This window comes from Drepanopeziza brunnea (assembly GCF_022702325.1).
Source record: "Drepanopeziza brunnea f. sp. 'multigermtubi' strain 214-2 chromosome Unknown ctg5, whole genome shotgun sequence".
Taxonomy (NCBI): domain Eukaryota; kingdom Fungi; phylum Ascomycota; class Leotiomycetes; order Helotiales; family Drepanopezizaceae; genus Drepanopeziza; species Drepanopeziza brunnea.
This window is the reverse complement of record NW_027094068.1, coordinates 2,282,375-2,298,253: the sequence shown is the minus strand read 5'-3', so window position 1 is coordinate 2,298,253 and position 15,879 is coordinate 2,282,375. Positions and strand designations below refer to the sequence as shown.

The 15,879-nt window shown below is 50.4% G+C and overlaps 5 protein-coding genes across 7 annotated transcripts; 3 read left to right on the top strand and 2 right to left on the bottom strand.

The window, feature by feature from the left end:
- Positions 1 to 706: 706 nt before the first annotated feature.
- L3040_003972 (uncharacterized protein) lies at positions 707 to 1,439 on the bottom strand (the record flags this gene model as incomplete). The annotated part of the gene is made up of 2 exons (XM_007294847.2): positions 707 to 1,181; positions 1,276 to 1,439. 2 exons carry the CDS (start codon positions 1,437 to 1,439, stop codon positions 707 to 709), a joined length of 639 nt encoding a protein of 212 aa, XP_007294909.2.
- Positions 1,440 to 2,084: 645 nt separating this feature from the next.
- L3040_003971 (uncharacterized protein) lies at positions 2,085 to 3,771 on the bottom strand (the record flags this gene model as incomplete). Its single annotated transcript, XM_007294848.2, has 4 exons — positions 2,085 to 2,254; positions 2,306 to 3,293; positions 3,343 to 3,414; positions 3,472 to 3,771. 4 exons carry the CDS (start codon positions 3,769 to 3,771, stop codon positions 2,085 to 2,087), a joined length of 1,530 nt encoding a protein of 509 aa, XP_007294910.1.
- A 485-nt stretch (positions 3,772 to 4,256) lies between these two features.
- L3040_003970 (uncharacterized protein) lies at positions 4,257 to 5,392 on the top strand (the record flags this gene model as incomplete). Its single annotated transcript, XM_066156616.1, has 5 exons — positions 4,257 to 4,628; positions 4,677 to 4,762; positions 4,868 to 5,144; positions 5,199 to 5,250; positions 5,310 to 5,392. The coding sequence occupies 5 exons, from the start codon at positions 4,257 to 4,259 to the stop codon at positions 5,390 to 5,392; spliced, it is 870 nt and encodes a 289-aa protein (XP_066012192.1).
- Positions 5,393 to 9,760: 4,368 nt separating this feature from the next.
- On the top strand, positions 9,761 to 12,091 carry L3040_003969 (uncharacterized protein; the record flags this gene model as incomplete). 3 transcript variants are annotated; one of them, XM_007294850.2, is made up of 1 exon in its annotated part: positions 9,761 to 12,091. In XM_007294850.2, the coding sequence occupies one exon, from the start codon at positions 9,761 to 9,763 to the stop codon at positions 12,089 to 12,091; it is 2,331 nt and encodes a 776-aa protein (XP_007294912.2). The 3 variants fall into 3 exon arrangements, with proteins under 3 accessions (XP_007294912.2, XP_066012191.1, XP_066012190.1); XM_066156615.1 differs by having other exon boundaries at positions 10,991 to 12,091; XM_066156614.1 differs by having other exon boundaries at positions 11,483 to 12,091.
- Positions 12,092 to 13,541: 1,450 nt separating this feature from the next.
- L3040_003968 (uncharacterized protein) lies at positions 13,542 to 15,160 on the top strand (the record flags this gene model as incomplete). Its single annotated transcript, XM_066156613.1, has 5 exons — positions 13,542 to 13,610; positions 13,664 to 13,693; positions 13,759 to 14,067; positions 14,116 to 14,832; positions 14,882 to 15,160. 5 exons carry the CDS (start codon positions 13,542 to 13,544, stop codon positions 15,158 to 15,160), a joined length of 1,404 nt encoding a protein of 467 aa, XP_066012189.1.
- Positions 15,161 to 15,879: the final 719 nt, after the last annotated feature.

The following is a 15,879-nucleotide window of genomic DNA, read 5'->3' as shown; positions in this document are numbered from 1 at the left end:
AAGAAGAAGAAGAAGAAGAAGAAGAAGAAGAAGAGGAAAAAAGAACAAATGTTTCCGCCGAGTTGATTCCAGTCACCAACACATCAAGCAACGCTTGACTTGACTTGACTTTCGAACCAACGACCACCTCGAATGCGGATCAAGAGCGATGGATCCTAGAACCACTAGTTCACAAGTTTGCAGCCATGAAGCACCCAAGCCAAATGCCCACTTGAGCATACGTGACTCATACCGACTTCGAAAGGCAATGGCGAGGAAGTAAGGTGCATCTCAGTCTAAGCTGGTCTAGGTCAAATCCAGCGAATGCAAAGTCGAAATAGTTTTAGGATTTTGTTTTTGGTGTCTCCGTGGCAGCGGTCGCTGCATCTCCAGGAGGATAGCGAAGAATGTTCGATAGGGACCCGAGAGAACCGCTGATCCCCCCAAAATGTCCGGCCATATTGCACTCTGGGACTCAGCGTGCTATATAGGCGAAAAGGTATCGATACCATAAGCGACAGCTGATAGTACATATACATGTTTCTATTGTTACATCGCTTCTGGTAGGGTATTGTACATATTTTGCCAAGCAGCTCGTCAGCCACCTCCGTCGCAAATCTACATCTCGAGTCCTGATATCCACATTGGGAGCAATACTGGATACTGGGAACCCAATTCGACACTATCTGCATCGAGATATGGAACCCGCATGGATTTTAGTCGATTTTCATGCCCCTGTGAACATATATTCTTGCGCGGCTGGACGTTTCGATGGAGGCTGAATTTCAGCGCGTTCCTGAAATGCAAAGCCCTCTGCTTGCATCTTCCCGAGGCCATTCTTGTAATCCCGCTGCAGCTGACCGAGGGCCTCCTCAGCCTGCGAGCGAGTGAGCCCGTATGCTGAATTACGGATCAGTAGGCTCGCTTTGTTCATTGGCGTGTACCGAGGCACAGGTGCTCCCGATTTGGCACGACTTTCCGTGAGCTCTTTTTCAAATCCCTTGTACAATTCTTTTCGAAGAGATTCGATCGCATCCATGGGGAGTTGAAAACCGATAGAGTACAGATTAGACTTGGGCACATTGCCCATTAGGTTTTGAATGTAAATGTAGGGTGCTCCGACCTCAATTTCGAATGGTTTGCGCTGAGAGGCGAGGTCCGTCAGCGCTTCCTGATATGTGCTTAGGAGGCTGGTTGGCAACCTGAGAGATAAGGTAATTAGCATACGCTCACTTGGACCCATGAAACAGCTTCAGATATACTATAAGGTAAATGGCTGCTGCCCAATCGACCTACCTCCGGAAGAGTGCAACGTAGGGCGGGATAGGTGCTACAGGATCGATTTTTCTGGCATCCGGAACGTTTGCAGGTAATGTTGCTCGTAGGGCATTCACGATCTTGAAGGGCTCTGGGCTGCACTTCAGAAAGATCGCGGCTTTTCTGTATGGCATGTATGTCATGTTGGGGTCTGTCGAGAGCTGGAACAGCCGAGTAAAGTGGAGGAGGGACGAGGTTTTTCGGAGACTGGATGTGATGTTTATGTTGTCGCCCAGAGCTACTAGGGGAGCTGCAGATTTCGACTGAGAGGTTGGACAGAGCAGATATGAAATGTCGTTGTTGTTGTTTTCAAAATGAAAGTTTCCACAGAGGCTCAACGGTCAACAGTTCAAGAGTCCAAGAGTCCAAGGGTGCAAGTCTAGTCTAGAGTCCCGAACGAATCTTTTTTGGTGGAGAAGCCGAAGCCGCGCTAGTACTGTTCCGTACAGACAATGCCAAGCCTCCACCACTGAAGTCAACCAAGTCCCACGTGACACATCCCACTGCCACTGCCATTGCAAGGCGCCGAGGATTGGGCAGAGGGACAGAGGGACAATAGAAATTGCTTAACACACAACAAAGGAATTTGACATTACAGGTAGCATTGCCCTTATAAACATTCTGCGTCGCCATGAGATCGAGTAAGTCCGGTGATAGTATAAAAGGAAGTGCAAGCGTCTTGCTAATACATTGCGCCTGTCAGGAAGCACCCATGCCGAATTTCAATAAATACAATAGAGGCAAACCCCGATGAACAATTTAAACCCCCATCCCCCATCTGATGTTATTTACTGCCCAGGTGCCACCAGCTGACCCTGCTGTCTCGCATCATGTGACCAACCGCCCGCCAGCGGATCCCCTCCGTTCTTCGCGGCGTAGTCCTTCATCCGGGCCTCAAGCTCTGGTCTAAAATGTCTGATAAGACCCTGGATGGGCCATGCGAAAGCCTCGCCGAGAGCTAGATCACGTTAGCTGCGTTTATCTCTCTGTCAAGGTTTTTGAAGCTTACCACAGATGGTGTGGCCCTCAACTTGCTTAGTCAACTCTTGCAACATATCAATCTCGCGCGAGCGACCTTGTCCCTTCTCGAATCTCTTCATGATCTGCTCAGTCCACTTGCTACCTTCTCTGCAAGGGGTACATTGACCACAAGATTCATGTCTATAGAAGTGACTCAGTCTTGAGATGGCACGGACAATATCAGTGCTCTTGTCCATCACAATGACGGCTGCCGTTCCAAGACCAGATTGGGAGTCCTTTAAGGCATCGAAGTCCATAAGTTGGTCATCGCAAATGCTCTTTGGCAGGACAGGGGTGGATGATCCACCGGGAATAACAGCCAAGAGGTTGTCCCATCCACCACGGACACCGCCACAATGTTTGTCGATGATCTCTCTCAAGGGAACACTCATCTCCTCCTCTACTGTGCATGGGTTGTTGACATGACCAGAGATACAGAAAAGCTTTGTTCCGGCATTCCTCTCACGTCCAAATCCAGCAAACCATGAGCCTCCTCTGCGGCAAATCGTGGGCGCTACTGCGACTGTCTCGACGTTTGCCACAGTCGAAGGGCATCCGAAAAGACCAACGGCAGCGGGGAACGGGGGCTTTAAGCGAGGCTTCCCGGGCTTGCCTTCGAGAGACTCAATTAATGATGTCTCCTCACCACAAACGTAGGCTCCCATTCCCCGGTGGAGGTAGATGTCGAAATCGTAGCCACTGCCACAAGCGTTCTTTCCGATGAGTCCATCTTTGTAAGCTTCTTGAATGGCTCTTTGAAGAACAGTTGCCTCATGGTAGAATTCGCCGCGGATATAGATGTAGGCAGCGGTGCAGTTCATTGCTCGTCCTGCGACCAAACATCCTTCAAGAAGCTTGTGAGGATCCTTTCGCATGATCTCTCGGTCCTTGCAGGTTCCAGGCTCCCCTTCATCAGCATTGATGACCAAGTATCTCGGCTTGTTTTCTTTGTCCCAATCCTTGAAATTCATGAATGACTATAGACAATCAGTCTCATGTGCCACCTCGTCGTGTATCCAAACATACCCATTTCATCCCGGAAGGGAATCCAGCGCCACCACGTCCTCGAAGACCCGAAGCCTTGATTTCGGAAATAATCTGTCCAATATGTCAACGGCATGCCCTCCAACTCCCTGCCCTTTTTGTCCAACATACCCATTCGTGGCCCTTGAGCAATATTTCCTTCGTTTTGTACCAATCTCCATACTTCTTCGCACTTGCTAGATCTGCCCCATGGTGTCCGTAAAGGTTCTGGAAAATGCGATCCTGATCCCTCAATCCACCGTAAGTCCGCTTCGGTGGAGGGGGGGCATCTGCAACTGTGGCAAGGCCACGGCGGGATTGTGTAGGAGAGGCGGAGGAAGGGAGTCGGGGAGCGGCGCACGCTGCGGATGGAAGAATGCGGGTGGAGAGAGAGGAAACAGCCTTTGGCGTAGGTGCATGTCGCGAAAGCATTGTGAGATATGGTTGTACTAATTGCGCTCGCGTTGTAAAGCGGTGCCGTATAAAAAAGGTGGATGTCGAAATTCGAGGTCTAACTCCGAGATGGCCTTGGTCCATTTAGCATTTAGTCATTGAATCATCATGTATCTGGGGCGAGTGATTGGCCGATGCCACTAGCGCGGATGAGTAAGCAGATGGATATCGATCGATAACTGTCACCTGTGTTTCCATGAGGCACCTGAAGCTATTGTAGAGAAGTGAAGTCGACCGGATCTTCTGAAACTTACGAAGATAGATCTCACATTGAAGTTCGGATCCGAAACCCTCACCGCCGATATCAAAGAAGTAAGCGGCGTGAACTTCACGTAATGAGAATGTCCATTCTGATATCTGCTTCTGCTACACCCTCAGGCCTGCGCTTGCCTCTCATCTCCTCCCTCCATTGATCTCAGTCAGATCTAGAACCTCTATTCAACAACATCATCCAAACAGCAAATATGTCGAGACGCCAGTCCGCGATGGTCCCTCCGCCGAAGCCTCCGACGCAACTCTCCTCGTCTCTAGTCATTGCGGAACAAGCACAGTTAGTCGGCACCGAGCTCATAACGCTGGGCTCAGATACCATCATCCACCCGAGAGCAAAGCTGAATTCCAGCTTTGCGCCCATCACAGTGGGAAGCCAATGTATCATCTGCGAGCGCAGCCAGATTGGTTTGCAGAGCGATCCACCTGATGAAGCAAAATATGGCGTGGTACTTGAGGACGGAGTAGTCGTTGAGCTCGGGGCTGTAGTGGAAGCCAGAAGGATAGGAGAAGGCACTGTGATTGAAGTCAATGCGAAAGTTGGGAAGGGTGCAATGCTGGGAAAGGTGCGGCTGCTGACGAGCTTCTTTGGCTGTGGCGCTAATGGATCACAGCATTGCAAGATTGGACCTCTGTGCGAAGTGACAGACGGAGAGGTTCTTCCGGATTATACGGTCCTGTACGGAGATGGGATGCGCAGGTTAGACGCCAGTGGAGCCGAGGACATGAAGATAAAGAACCTTGCGAATCAAATCGAGGTGATGAGGAGGCTTATACCGAGCAACTTGGCCAAGTTCCAATAAAGATGGTTGGTCGTTGCCTTAGCAGAACGGAATGCTGATCCTGAAACTAAAATTATCAACCTCATGACGTTCTCGAATTCGACGTCGAGCATGAATAATATTGCAGCATACAACCCAAATACCCGGATTGAGTCGAATCTTTTGGACTCTTACGCTGAAGTCATGTCTGGCATGGAAATTCCTTCTCTGAACGTCAATTTCTCGGAAATGTCCCGATCTTTGGGACACTGCTGCGGCGTACAACAGCGGAAAACCTCCACGGAGACTGCCATTACTCGAGTTTGTCGTTTGCGGTATGGGATAGATGGTCCTCGTACAGCTCTGACTCTGCAGGAATTGTGGCCAGCTTCCCATTATTGTATCCAAAGACTCCTTACAGTAGCTTGTAAGTATGCGCAAAGGTGGAATTGCAATGGCGTTCAGCGTCTGATTCGTGTCGTGCAGTACGCCATTACTCCTTATACCAAAGCATGGGCTACGGGTCCCGGAGGCCTGAGCGCATCGGTGAGTACCAACCAGTTTGGTAATTCTCTCCGACTCATCCACCCTCCGTACTTCTACTACTTCATGGACCGAGTCCTCCAGAGGCTCAGAGCGCACTACAACGACGCACGACGTTTGCCTTGCCTTAAGCCTTGTTTGGATAGGTAGGAAGTTAGTGATACACCTATCTTCGGAAGTACATGGTGCACGGGCCAACAAAATGAAAATGATCACTTTTGCTGTAGGTACTCCGTACGGAAATCTCAGCATCTGGTAAAGCTCAAACTTCTACGCCGTATAAGGTACGAAGTAGGAATACTACGTCCCAGGCGTAAGTACCACGGTACAGGCCTAAGTATTACCCCTCGAGGGTGCCTCAAAAGTTTAGTTTCCACTTCAAACCCCCTGGTTACCCTATCCTCGAGGGGTAATACTACGTCGCAGGCACCCGCGAGGGGTAATTCTTAGGCCTGTACCGTGGTAGTTCAAGAGAATGCGCTGCTTATAATTTTTTTGGTGTACTTTTGGTCTAACTTCCTACACAAATAGGCCCTAAGTTATGCACGGAGTGTACCAAGTAGTACTTCGTACAGTTTTCTTTGGGTGTGGCACGGCCGTGGACCTGACATATTCCCTTCATGATTTCTTCGTTTTCGGCTTGGCGTTGCTATCATTGCGTTTTCTTGATCTCACCTTCCTTGATTTCCGAGTAAGATCTTGGTATCCATACTTTGCTAACATCTCCAAACATGTCACTATCCATTTCGATAGCACAATACCACAAGTTTCTGCAAAACCAATAACGACAGCAGGGTTGTTCACCGTTTAAATTATTCACTTCGCGTAATAAGTAACGATTTTTAGATATGAATTTATTTACACATCGTCAAACCACGTCCTAGTAGATTCCAGCGTTCTCGATTCGCATCGAATTCTGTATCTCTAAAAGGCCTTTTGAGTCCATTGATCTGGTCGGCTTCCGTCTATAACTCGCCTAAAAGCTTACATTATATAAATATGAACCAAGTGGAACTTACTGGGGGAACCGCTCGATAGCCGATAAGTACACCTTTCCATAAGCTCTTTTACAGAGAAAGCTCCAGGCTAGCAAGATGGAGAAGAGCATCACTTTGGAAGTACCGTATAGTAGGTACCGAAAGATTTAAAAGTCTCTCGATTGTGCGAGCTGACGGAAAGCATAAGCTTGCAAAGCACGAATGTTGGATCGCCGGTCGCGAACGTTCATTCCTAGCGTGCAGCGCACGCAGCTTCTCGCACTTGCAAAACTATCGATAAAAATAGTATCTGACTTCTGTTTGCTCCTTAACCTTAAGGTTCGGAGGAGTGGATCTCTTTTATACGATCAAAAAGAATCACGGAGTTTAGCTATATACTACGTAGTAATATTTAGTAGTACAAAGAAGTTGGCCCTAAGTGGTATGCCACGCTAAGCGAGGTATGCCCATGTAAGCGAGTCATGCCCATCCGTAACCGAGCTGGCCCCAACCAATGTAGGTCGATATTGATATACCGACACAGAAAAGAATAAAGAAAGTGAGAGTAAGAAGTGTGATGGTAAGGAGAGCGATGGTAAAGAAGGTATTGGGTGTAACCTGAGGTAGGTGCAAAGAGAGATTTATATCTCTCTGACCAGATTCATTTTACCAATATTAGTAACCACAAATGAAAATCATTTTAGATGTTATATCGAAAATCCTCTGCGGGATAAAAATGAGTACTCACTTCGCTAACTATTTATATTGTTGCAATCTTCTTCCTGAACTGCACTCTGTACATCGACACGATTAACGCATAGGCACACATGTACTTGTAATCATAGATCGGAGTGGATCGGAATGGATCGGATCCTTAAGCACAATACTTCAAACGGTGGCCAGAGATTTCCTGACTAGTAAACGATATTAGAAGGATTTCGCTGCCGAATGAAGTCACCGAGTTCTCCTAAATATAGGTAGGGTTTATCTGAATCTGCGCTTCCTCTGGTACGAAGCTGAATCTACCATTGGGACAACATTCGTAGTTCATTAGGAGGGTCAAACGTCAACCCCACAGCCAAGAGGTTCGTAAGGTGGACGGCTTCAGAAGATAACGGTCTCACTGACCTCTCGCGATGCGTCTCTACGGAGTATAAGCATGAGTTATTTCGAGATGTGGATACTCTCTCTGGCCTAGTCGGCCCTTGGCTTGAAGCCAATTCCACGCCTTGACCCTCCCCTGACTTGAACGGAGAGGTGTGTGTCGTACCACTTTGCTACCACCTGGGTGATCGTGCACTTGCATACTTTTATATTCGGACTTTTAGTAACAAAAAGATCATCATTTTGCTGGACATACTACGTAGTACTACGTCGGTAGCCATCAATCGCTTGCGAGCTGGTGCTATACGACTCTGTTCCATATTGTGATTACCATCGTCGGCGCTGCATTCGCCGTGCGGAGTCCTTGCAAGGAAAATATATCCTCCACTTCCCAGCCTCCATCCCCCCACCCCCCTCAGTGCCAGCTAAGGCCTCCTACACCGAATTCGGTCAAGATACTAGTAACTGACCAAGTCAATTGAGACCTTGCGAAAACCCTTTTTTGAAAACTACAGTAAGAGCCAGCGCAGTTAAGTAAAAGTGGGCCCAAGTCAGGAGTTGCTTACGCATGTTGAGTTAAGTAACTCGGAGCGGGATCCCTCTTCTTTCCAGCGATTCCCTCTTGTTTGGAGGTCAATGCTAATACCCAACCACCACTGTTGGTCACGTAGAGAGTTCACCTAGGGTCAAGTAGGTACATACAGTACGTAGTACGTACCGGTAGTACTACTCGAATACTATCTGATACTTCCAAAGAATGATCGACTGCTGGTCTCCCGCCCAGATGCCGATCCAGGATGCCTAAAGCGTGCCGGTGATGGATGTGGTGGACTTGCGATTATTCTCGTTGAGTGCTTCTCCACTCCCTACCTAACTCCGTATGCTCGGGGATTTGAAAACGAGAAGCGCGAAATGAACCACAAGGCTGCATCTCTTCTGCAGCGAGCGCATACCTATTACCAAGTACAGTACTTCCGTGGCGGTAAAGTACCAGTCTAGAACTACCGTACCTTGCCTCCCTTGCATTTGCATTTGCATTTGCATTTGCATCTGCATCTGCATCTGCATCTGCATTTGCACGGCGTTATCGACTCTTCCTATCCCTGCGGGATTTGATTTCGGCCGTTTCGGTATCGACGGGTAAAAGACGATTTCATACGGAATACTTGTACAATATTCTGTATGCACACCGTCGTCACCCTGTCACCCTGTCTCCCTGTCTCCCTGTCTCCCTGTCTCCCCGTCACCCCGTCACACTGTACGCTGGGCAAAGTGCTGTACGCTACGAGTACCGTAGCTGCCTTAGTCTACATGAGATCCGGTGCTTCGACTTCTTCTTCTATTTCTTCCTCTTCTTTTTCTTCTTCCTCTCTTCCTTTCTTCCTCCCTCCTCCCTCCTCCCTCCTCCCTCCTCCTCCCTCCGTCGTCTCTGGCCGGGCTTTCTTAAGTTCACCGTCTCGTATACAGAGTACTCTATGTACCACTCCGTACTTTACCCCGTACACGATGGATATACTTTATTATGATCCTTGTACTTACTCCAGAGTCCAGACGAAAAGATTCGTTTGGGCTTGGCCGCTGTCCGAGCGTGGGGTGCGGAGAGTCCGTACGGAGCATCGCGCACAGCAACAAACTCCTCTTAGGACTCCGCGGGTCTCTGGCCGACTTTCGGACTCGCTCGACCTCTTCCTCTCCACCCTACTTTCCCGTACCCCTACAATACTACTACTACATTGACAAGACCGTACTACTTACTGCTACGACTGCTGCTACTACTTACTACTGCTACTACTACTACTACTACTACTACTACTACTACTACTACTACTACGACTACTACTACTACTACTACTACTATTACTACTACTACCACTACCACTACTACAAGAACAACCTCTCTCCCACCCGCCCACCGACCCTTGAATGCGCCGCTGCCACTGCCCGGCCAGGTTTTGTCTCGGAAAGGGGCCAATTCGACCACGAGCCTTGAACTTACCCACACCGAAGACCAGCAGCTAGACGATCTATTGTACCTACCTACCTCCCTACCTACCTACCTACCTACCCATCTACCTACCTACCTACGCTCTTTTTCTGTCGATCTCCACTGCAAAAGATCTGCTCCGATCGGGCTGAGCAACACCCCCGTGTCAATCTCTACCTACAATGTCTCTCTGACGGGTCCCGAATCTGCGGCGACAAGTTCGAGTCTCGGAGCACAGGCCCACCAGACTTCAACTATTCGAACTCTTCTTGGGACGGTGGAGGAAAGAGGAGGAGTACGGGCTGTGCAGCTGCCCAACCGGCGAGAAGATGGGACGAAGCAGCAAATTCACCTTTCCAATCCCGGGTAGGAAGCGCAAAGATGCAACGCCAGCTCTAGTTCCGCCTCCACCGGTAGGGGGTAGTCTCTCGAAGGCACAGAAGATATTGGGTACTACCTCCGATTCCACTACCGGTACATCGCAAATCCCAGAGGAGATCCACCCACGGAGGCTCCCAGGCTCGACCGCGGGTGGCATGACCATATCGATTTCGGACTCGTCGGGAGGAAGCATTCGTGAGCAGGAGCCATGGCGCCACGAGCCGGAGGCTTTGGCGAGGAACCATGTGCTCAACCAGAAAGCTTCATCTGTTTTACTCAGAACGCAGCACCTGGAGGATGGGATCACAGCCACCTCGGATCGGAGCCGACCTTTGACGAATAAGGACTCGTCTTCTACTTTGAGGTCCGGCTACGATCGACGGAAGATTCCGTTGTCGATATCTCAGCAAACCTCGGCTTCTTCTGCTCGGGACATGGCGTTGAGGAAAGAATACCCTTTAGCTGCCCAGAGGAGTCCATTGTTGGATGAAGTTTCCCTTGACCAGCTCGATGATCAATTTCGAGTGGCCATCAAACAGCCAAATGAGATGCCCTGCTTCGACGCGAGCGAAGTTCCAGAAAGAAAGAAGAAGCTCCACCTGTCCACGCTGTTCACCAAATCACGGAAAGCCGGAGAAAAGCCACCCGACTCCGGATACGTGTCGCCTAATCTGTCTTCGAGTTCCGCAGACGGCCCGCGAATAGCGACCTTCTTTCCAGAAGTGGCACGTCGTAAGCTGAATAAGTCGCAATCCAGGGAATCGATGCAGTCCCGGAACTTCAGCATTCGTTCAGAGAAGTCGTCGTATCAGACCAACGAAGCACATGCCCATTCTTACGATCATTATGACAATTCGCCTGCACCGTCTCTTTACATGGATCAGATACCGGAATCTAGAGTCGTGGATCGTCTCAACACGAGAGACCGCCCCAAGAACGGCGTGGATTATGCCAGTTCAATGGCTACTTCCATTTCAGATTCGACGAAACATGCCGAGCCAAGCTTGAACGCGCCAGAATGGGAGCTATTTCCCAGGAGCAAGGTCCGTTCCATTACCGCACCGGATCTGGCATCTTCGAATTTCCATCCCCAAAACTTGACCTCATCCATTTTAGTACCCTCACCCTGGGACTCTACCAGTGCTGCTAGTATATCTAGTCGCAATACGAGGACGTCAATGAATACTGCGGGCAGTATAGTTTCCCATGACTTACTAGAGGAGAGCGCCTTTCTGTCGCTATCGTCAGACACCGAGGATGAATCGGACGATGAATTGCCCACTGGACTGTCATCGAGAGGCAAATCGAAGAAAGATTTACTCATGGACGCGTTTCCGCTACCCAGGGACAGCAAGCTATCCTTCATGCAGCAGCAACCAGGTGGCCCAACAGCTGGACCACATGGCCAGCGAATGGTCAGACCGCACGAGGCTCCATGTCTGGCGGTGGGCGAGCGCTCTACTAACCGCCAGCCCGGACCTTCGCCTCCACCTTCGCAAGGCACACCCTCTCCCTCTAGCCATCAGTCCACCAGACTTCCTACTACAAAATCTCCCGACATGTCTTCATCGATCAGATCAGGGCGATCTTCTCAATTTCCCAAGACTCTTTCAACCACCTCTACACAGTCCTTACAGAACTCAGTAAGTCCACCCTCGTCACCTGGCTCCATGACCAGCCGCTTCATGGCCGTGACCGAGCAAGAGGAAGCGCTCCTCGAGGCCCTTCGCCAGAAACGGTCCCGCATGCGCGAAGAGATCATCGAAGAGCACGAATCCATCACAAACCCCCCTCAAGTAGTCGAAACCCACGCCTCGCACCTCTCAGCACGAGGCTCTGTCAACACTAACCGCCAACCATCCCCCAAACAACAAGCGATCCTTTTATATCTCGATACCCCCTTGCCCAGGCTCCAACATGCCGACCAGCGTGAAGCTTCCCCTGACCTCGACGAGGTTTTGAGCTTCGCCTCAGATGACGACTCGACGCCCAGACAAAGCTGGGTGCCTTCCCGGCGGGATAAAGCTCGCGCGGATTCCTCGGCTGCGCCCTCTCAGCGGCAGGAGGCAAGATACCCCCTGTCGCTTCCTGCCGCGAGACTCAGCGCCGTGGGTGCGTCTCGCGGATTCAAGCCGGACCGATCTTCGGGACTCGCATCGACCGGGAAAGAGAAGCGGAGCACCGGTGTCCGGTTCGTCGACGAAGGGAGGATCGCTAGCCAGGACAACCCCCTGGTCGACGATGGAGAGCCCGAGTTGACTTACGTGAATGTAATGTAATGTTCCACGTTGCGAGCAAGTCTGGATTGGGGAGCACGCATCCTGTTCTGCTGTATAGAGCTAATGCCCTGTTTCCTTTGTTATAATTTTCAATGTTTACGGAGGGCACGATTTATACCCCGAAAATTTCTTCCCTTTACAGATGTTGCGCGTTTATGGGCAGCGGACACGTATCTGATCAGCGCGCGTTATGGAACGATATGATGGAACGCATTCTGATCTATGTAATGTACATACATGTGGCATACTGCAAATAGATGGAGAGGGGTGCCATCATCTCCACGCTGCTCCGAGACTCAGGATTCCGAGATCTTCGCCTGCGTGACGTGAACTATGGTAGGTAGTAGCCATCTGCAGATAGAGTCTCTGATTTATCCATACACCTGTAAATTGTCCCAATCCTCTTCAAGCTGTCTACTAATCATTGTACCCATAGATACGTACTTATGTGACATGAAATATTCTGTGAAGTCCCCATTCCTCATGCTGCCATCCTCGCTTGATATATCAACAACACAAGCAGCAGCTGACTGGCCCCCGACGACTTCCCCAGATTCACACCAATAGTACGTAGCCTCGAGGAGGTCTGTCCTCCCAGCTAACGCATGCCCGCACCACCGGGGCTTTGAGTCTCGATGGCTTGCAGCCTGCTGCGGTCGGTCCAGCCGACGGCGATATCATTGGGCCACGTACAGAGGACAGCACCACTGGACCGCGTCAGACCGGGCTGTCGCTGTTCATTCTTTTTCCGACTAAGCCACCCGTCTCTTGGAGGTACCTAGGTAGTTAGTATTAGAGTTTACAGCATGCTTGAGAATTTAGGCTGAGTCTGGTGTTCCTGTCGCTGTTTACGGATCGTAATTGGACACCTCCCAGAACCGTATTTTTTTTTTTTTTTTTTGGTTTCTTCACACTGGTGGTTGTACTACAACTACCGTACCGTACCGTATGTGCGCGAGTTGATTTAAACAACTGGTCGTGCTGTGGCTTCCTTCAGAACCTAAAGCTGGCGTAGGGCTCTCCTTTCTGCACAAGCGATTGGTCGGCACGATCGCGACCCGCTTTTGAAATCGTCGACAGCTAGTAGGTACTTAGTAGCTAGACCCCAAAACCCCACACGTAGGGCTGTTTTTCCAGCGACGAGCCCTTTTCCGACGAATACACGCCATACAATAAAGATACGTTTCGATACGATACGATAGAATAAGATACGATACGATACGATACGATACGATACGATACGATACGATACGACACGACACGATACCATACCATACCATACCATACGACAGGACAAGATACGCGAGAGATAGAAGAGCGGCCGATCTACGACATATAAATCCATTCTTTCTTGTTGCTGGGAACGAGAGATATCGAGGACAGGCACCGAGAAGGACGAGGAGACAGAGAGAGCGGAAGCTAGGGTGGACCGCCTGGGGGCGCCGATATTATGGCCTACGATGCGCCGAGCAAGGCGAGCTTCATGGGCGTGCCGATGAAGCACGTCTCGCTCATTACTGTATGTCGAGGTGCGAGCCGTGACAATGGTCGGCATCATGCTAATGGGCGCAGCTCACAGTGCAAAATTCCGCGTTAATACTAGTATGCACCCCCTTCAGCTTGCTCGCATCCTGCATGTAGGCAATCATGACTGACAGGCTCTGCAGATTATGCATTACTCGAGGATCATGCCCTCGGTAGGCGGCCACCGATACTTCACATCCACAGCCGTGTTCCTCAATGAGGTCATCAAGCTGGCTGTATCCTTGACGATAGCCATGTACGACATCTCGCAGACGCTGCCTCCCTCCACGCCCGCGACGGTGCTTTTCGAACAGTTGTATAATTCGGTCTTCTCGGGGGATGGGTGGAAGTTGGCGATTCCCGCGGTGCTGTACACGCTACAGAACTCGCTACAATACGTCGCGGTCAGCAACTTGGACGCGGTGCATTTTCAGATTCTGTATCAGTTGAAGGTATGGGCTTTCTCTAGGCTATGCGGAACCCAGCTGACGGGAATGCAGATTCTTACGACGGCTCTATTCAGTGTCACGATGCTCGGACGCTCGCTCTCCTCGAAGAAATGGACCTCGCTGGTGCTGTTGACCTTTGGAGTGGCTATTGTGCAGATGCCGAATAGCGATTCTAATGCCTATGCGCCCATCACGGACTCATCCTCGCGGCTCTTCTTCCCAAGATCCTTCCATGAACTGGGACAATTAACGAACGGGGCTGGGGAGGTGGCGAGGGAGTTGACGAGACGGGGTATGGAGGGGCTCTCAGAGGGACTTACGAAGCGGTCCGCAACATACGAGGGCATCCAAGAGGATATGGGCCTCACTAAGCCGGCTATGAACTACTCGCTAGGCCTTACTGCGGTTCTGGTCGCGGCGGTGATATCTGGCTTGACGGGTGTATACTTTGAGAAAGTGCTGAAGCAAGGAACGCAGCATGCCAGCGTCTGGACCCGCAATATTCAGCTGTCCTTCTACTCGCTATTCCCGGCTCTACTCGTTGGGGTCATCTTCATGGACGGAGAGGAGATTGCACAGAAAGGCTTCTTCGATGGCTATAACGCGGTGGTGTGGACGGCAATCACCTTCCAAGCGATAGGTGGTATGCTGGTGGCCTTGTGCATCAACTACGCGGACAACATTGCCAAGAACTTTGCTACGTCCATCAGCATCATCCTCAGCTTTTTGTTCAGCGTCTTATTTTTCGAGTTCCAGGTTACCCTCAACGCAAGTCTCCTCGACCCCAAGACATATCAAACTTACTGACGGATACTAGTTTGTGTTCGGTACCGCAATTGTGATATTTGCAACATACCTATACAGCGGTCCCGACCGAAAGAGGGTCAGACCACCCCCCATCAACATCGCAAGCTACGAGAAGACGACAGTCGACCACGGCTACACCCCCAAACTCGAGGAGAACATGTTGTTGCCAAAAGCCGACCCCCTAGATAGCCTCAAGCAGGCCGGGCTCTCTTCTTCGCGGCCCAGCTCGCCATTGAGACACCACTCGCGGGTTGGCTCCTCACGAGGAAAGATAAAGCGCGATGATTGATCACGACACAGCTTGTGAAGAAAGGAATGTTGTAGAATCTATGGGCTTGTTCGAGAAAGATTGTGTTCAGGCAACAGGGAAAAGGGGGGGAAACGGCCGGTGGGAACAATCCGGGGAAGACGGTGTTCATATTATGCATGGTTTGGGCGCCTGGTGGGAGTGTAAACTTGGGTTTTCATGCCGGGAGCTTGGGATAGCGAGGCTGCCGGCTGGTGGTTCTGAATTGAGGGGCAAAACTTGATGGCATCACGTGGGTAAACAGGAAAGTGGCATATCCCCACCGCATTTCAATATAATTTTGTCTTGTTCTATGTTTCTTACTGTCTTGACCTGAGAAAATCATAGCATTGGCTCTTGCAGTGCCCCGAAGCCAGCCTCGCCTATCACTTTGGGATGGCACAATCAGACAAGCTCGGATCTGGAAGACCATATCCATTTTAAGTTAGCGAGCTTGTCGCTATGTTGTGCTGTACCTATGCTTGGGTATTAGAACCTGTGCCTTCCATCCCGGGCAGGCAGGAGCGTGGTTAGAATGCCCGGAATTCTGCCGCACCTGTCCGCCTGAACTTCCCTGGCTTCATAACATAACTTCTTCCACATCACTTAAACTTCATTCGGAGATTTGGTCTGCACCTATGGTTCACGCCGCACATCTCTAGACGTCTTCTGTGGAGGCCGCGAGACGTATACCCGACGAATGTTTTCTATTTCTTTCCTAT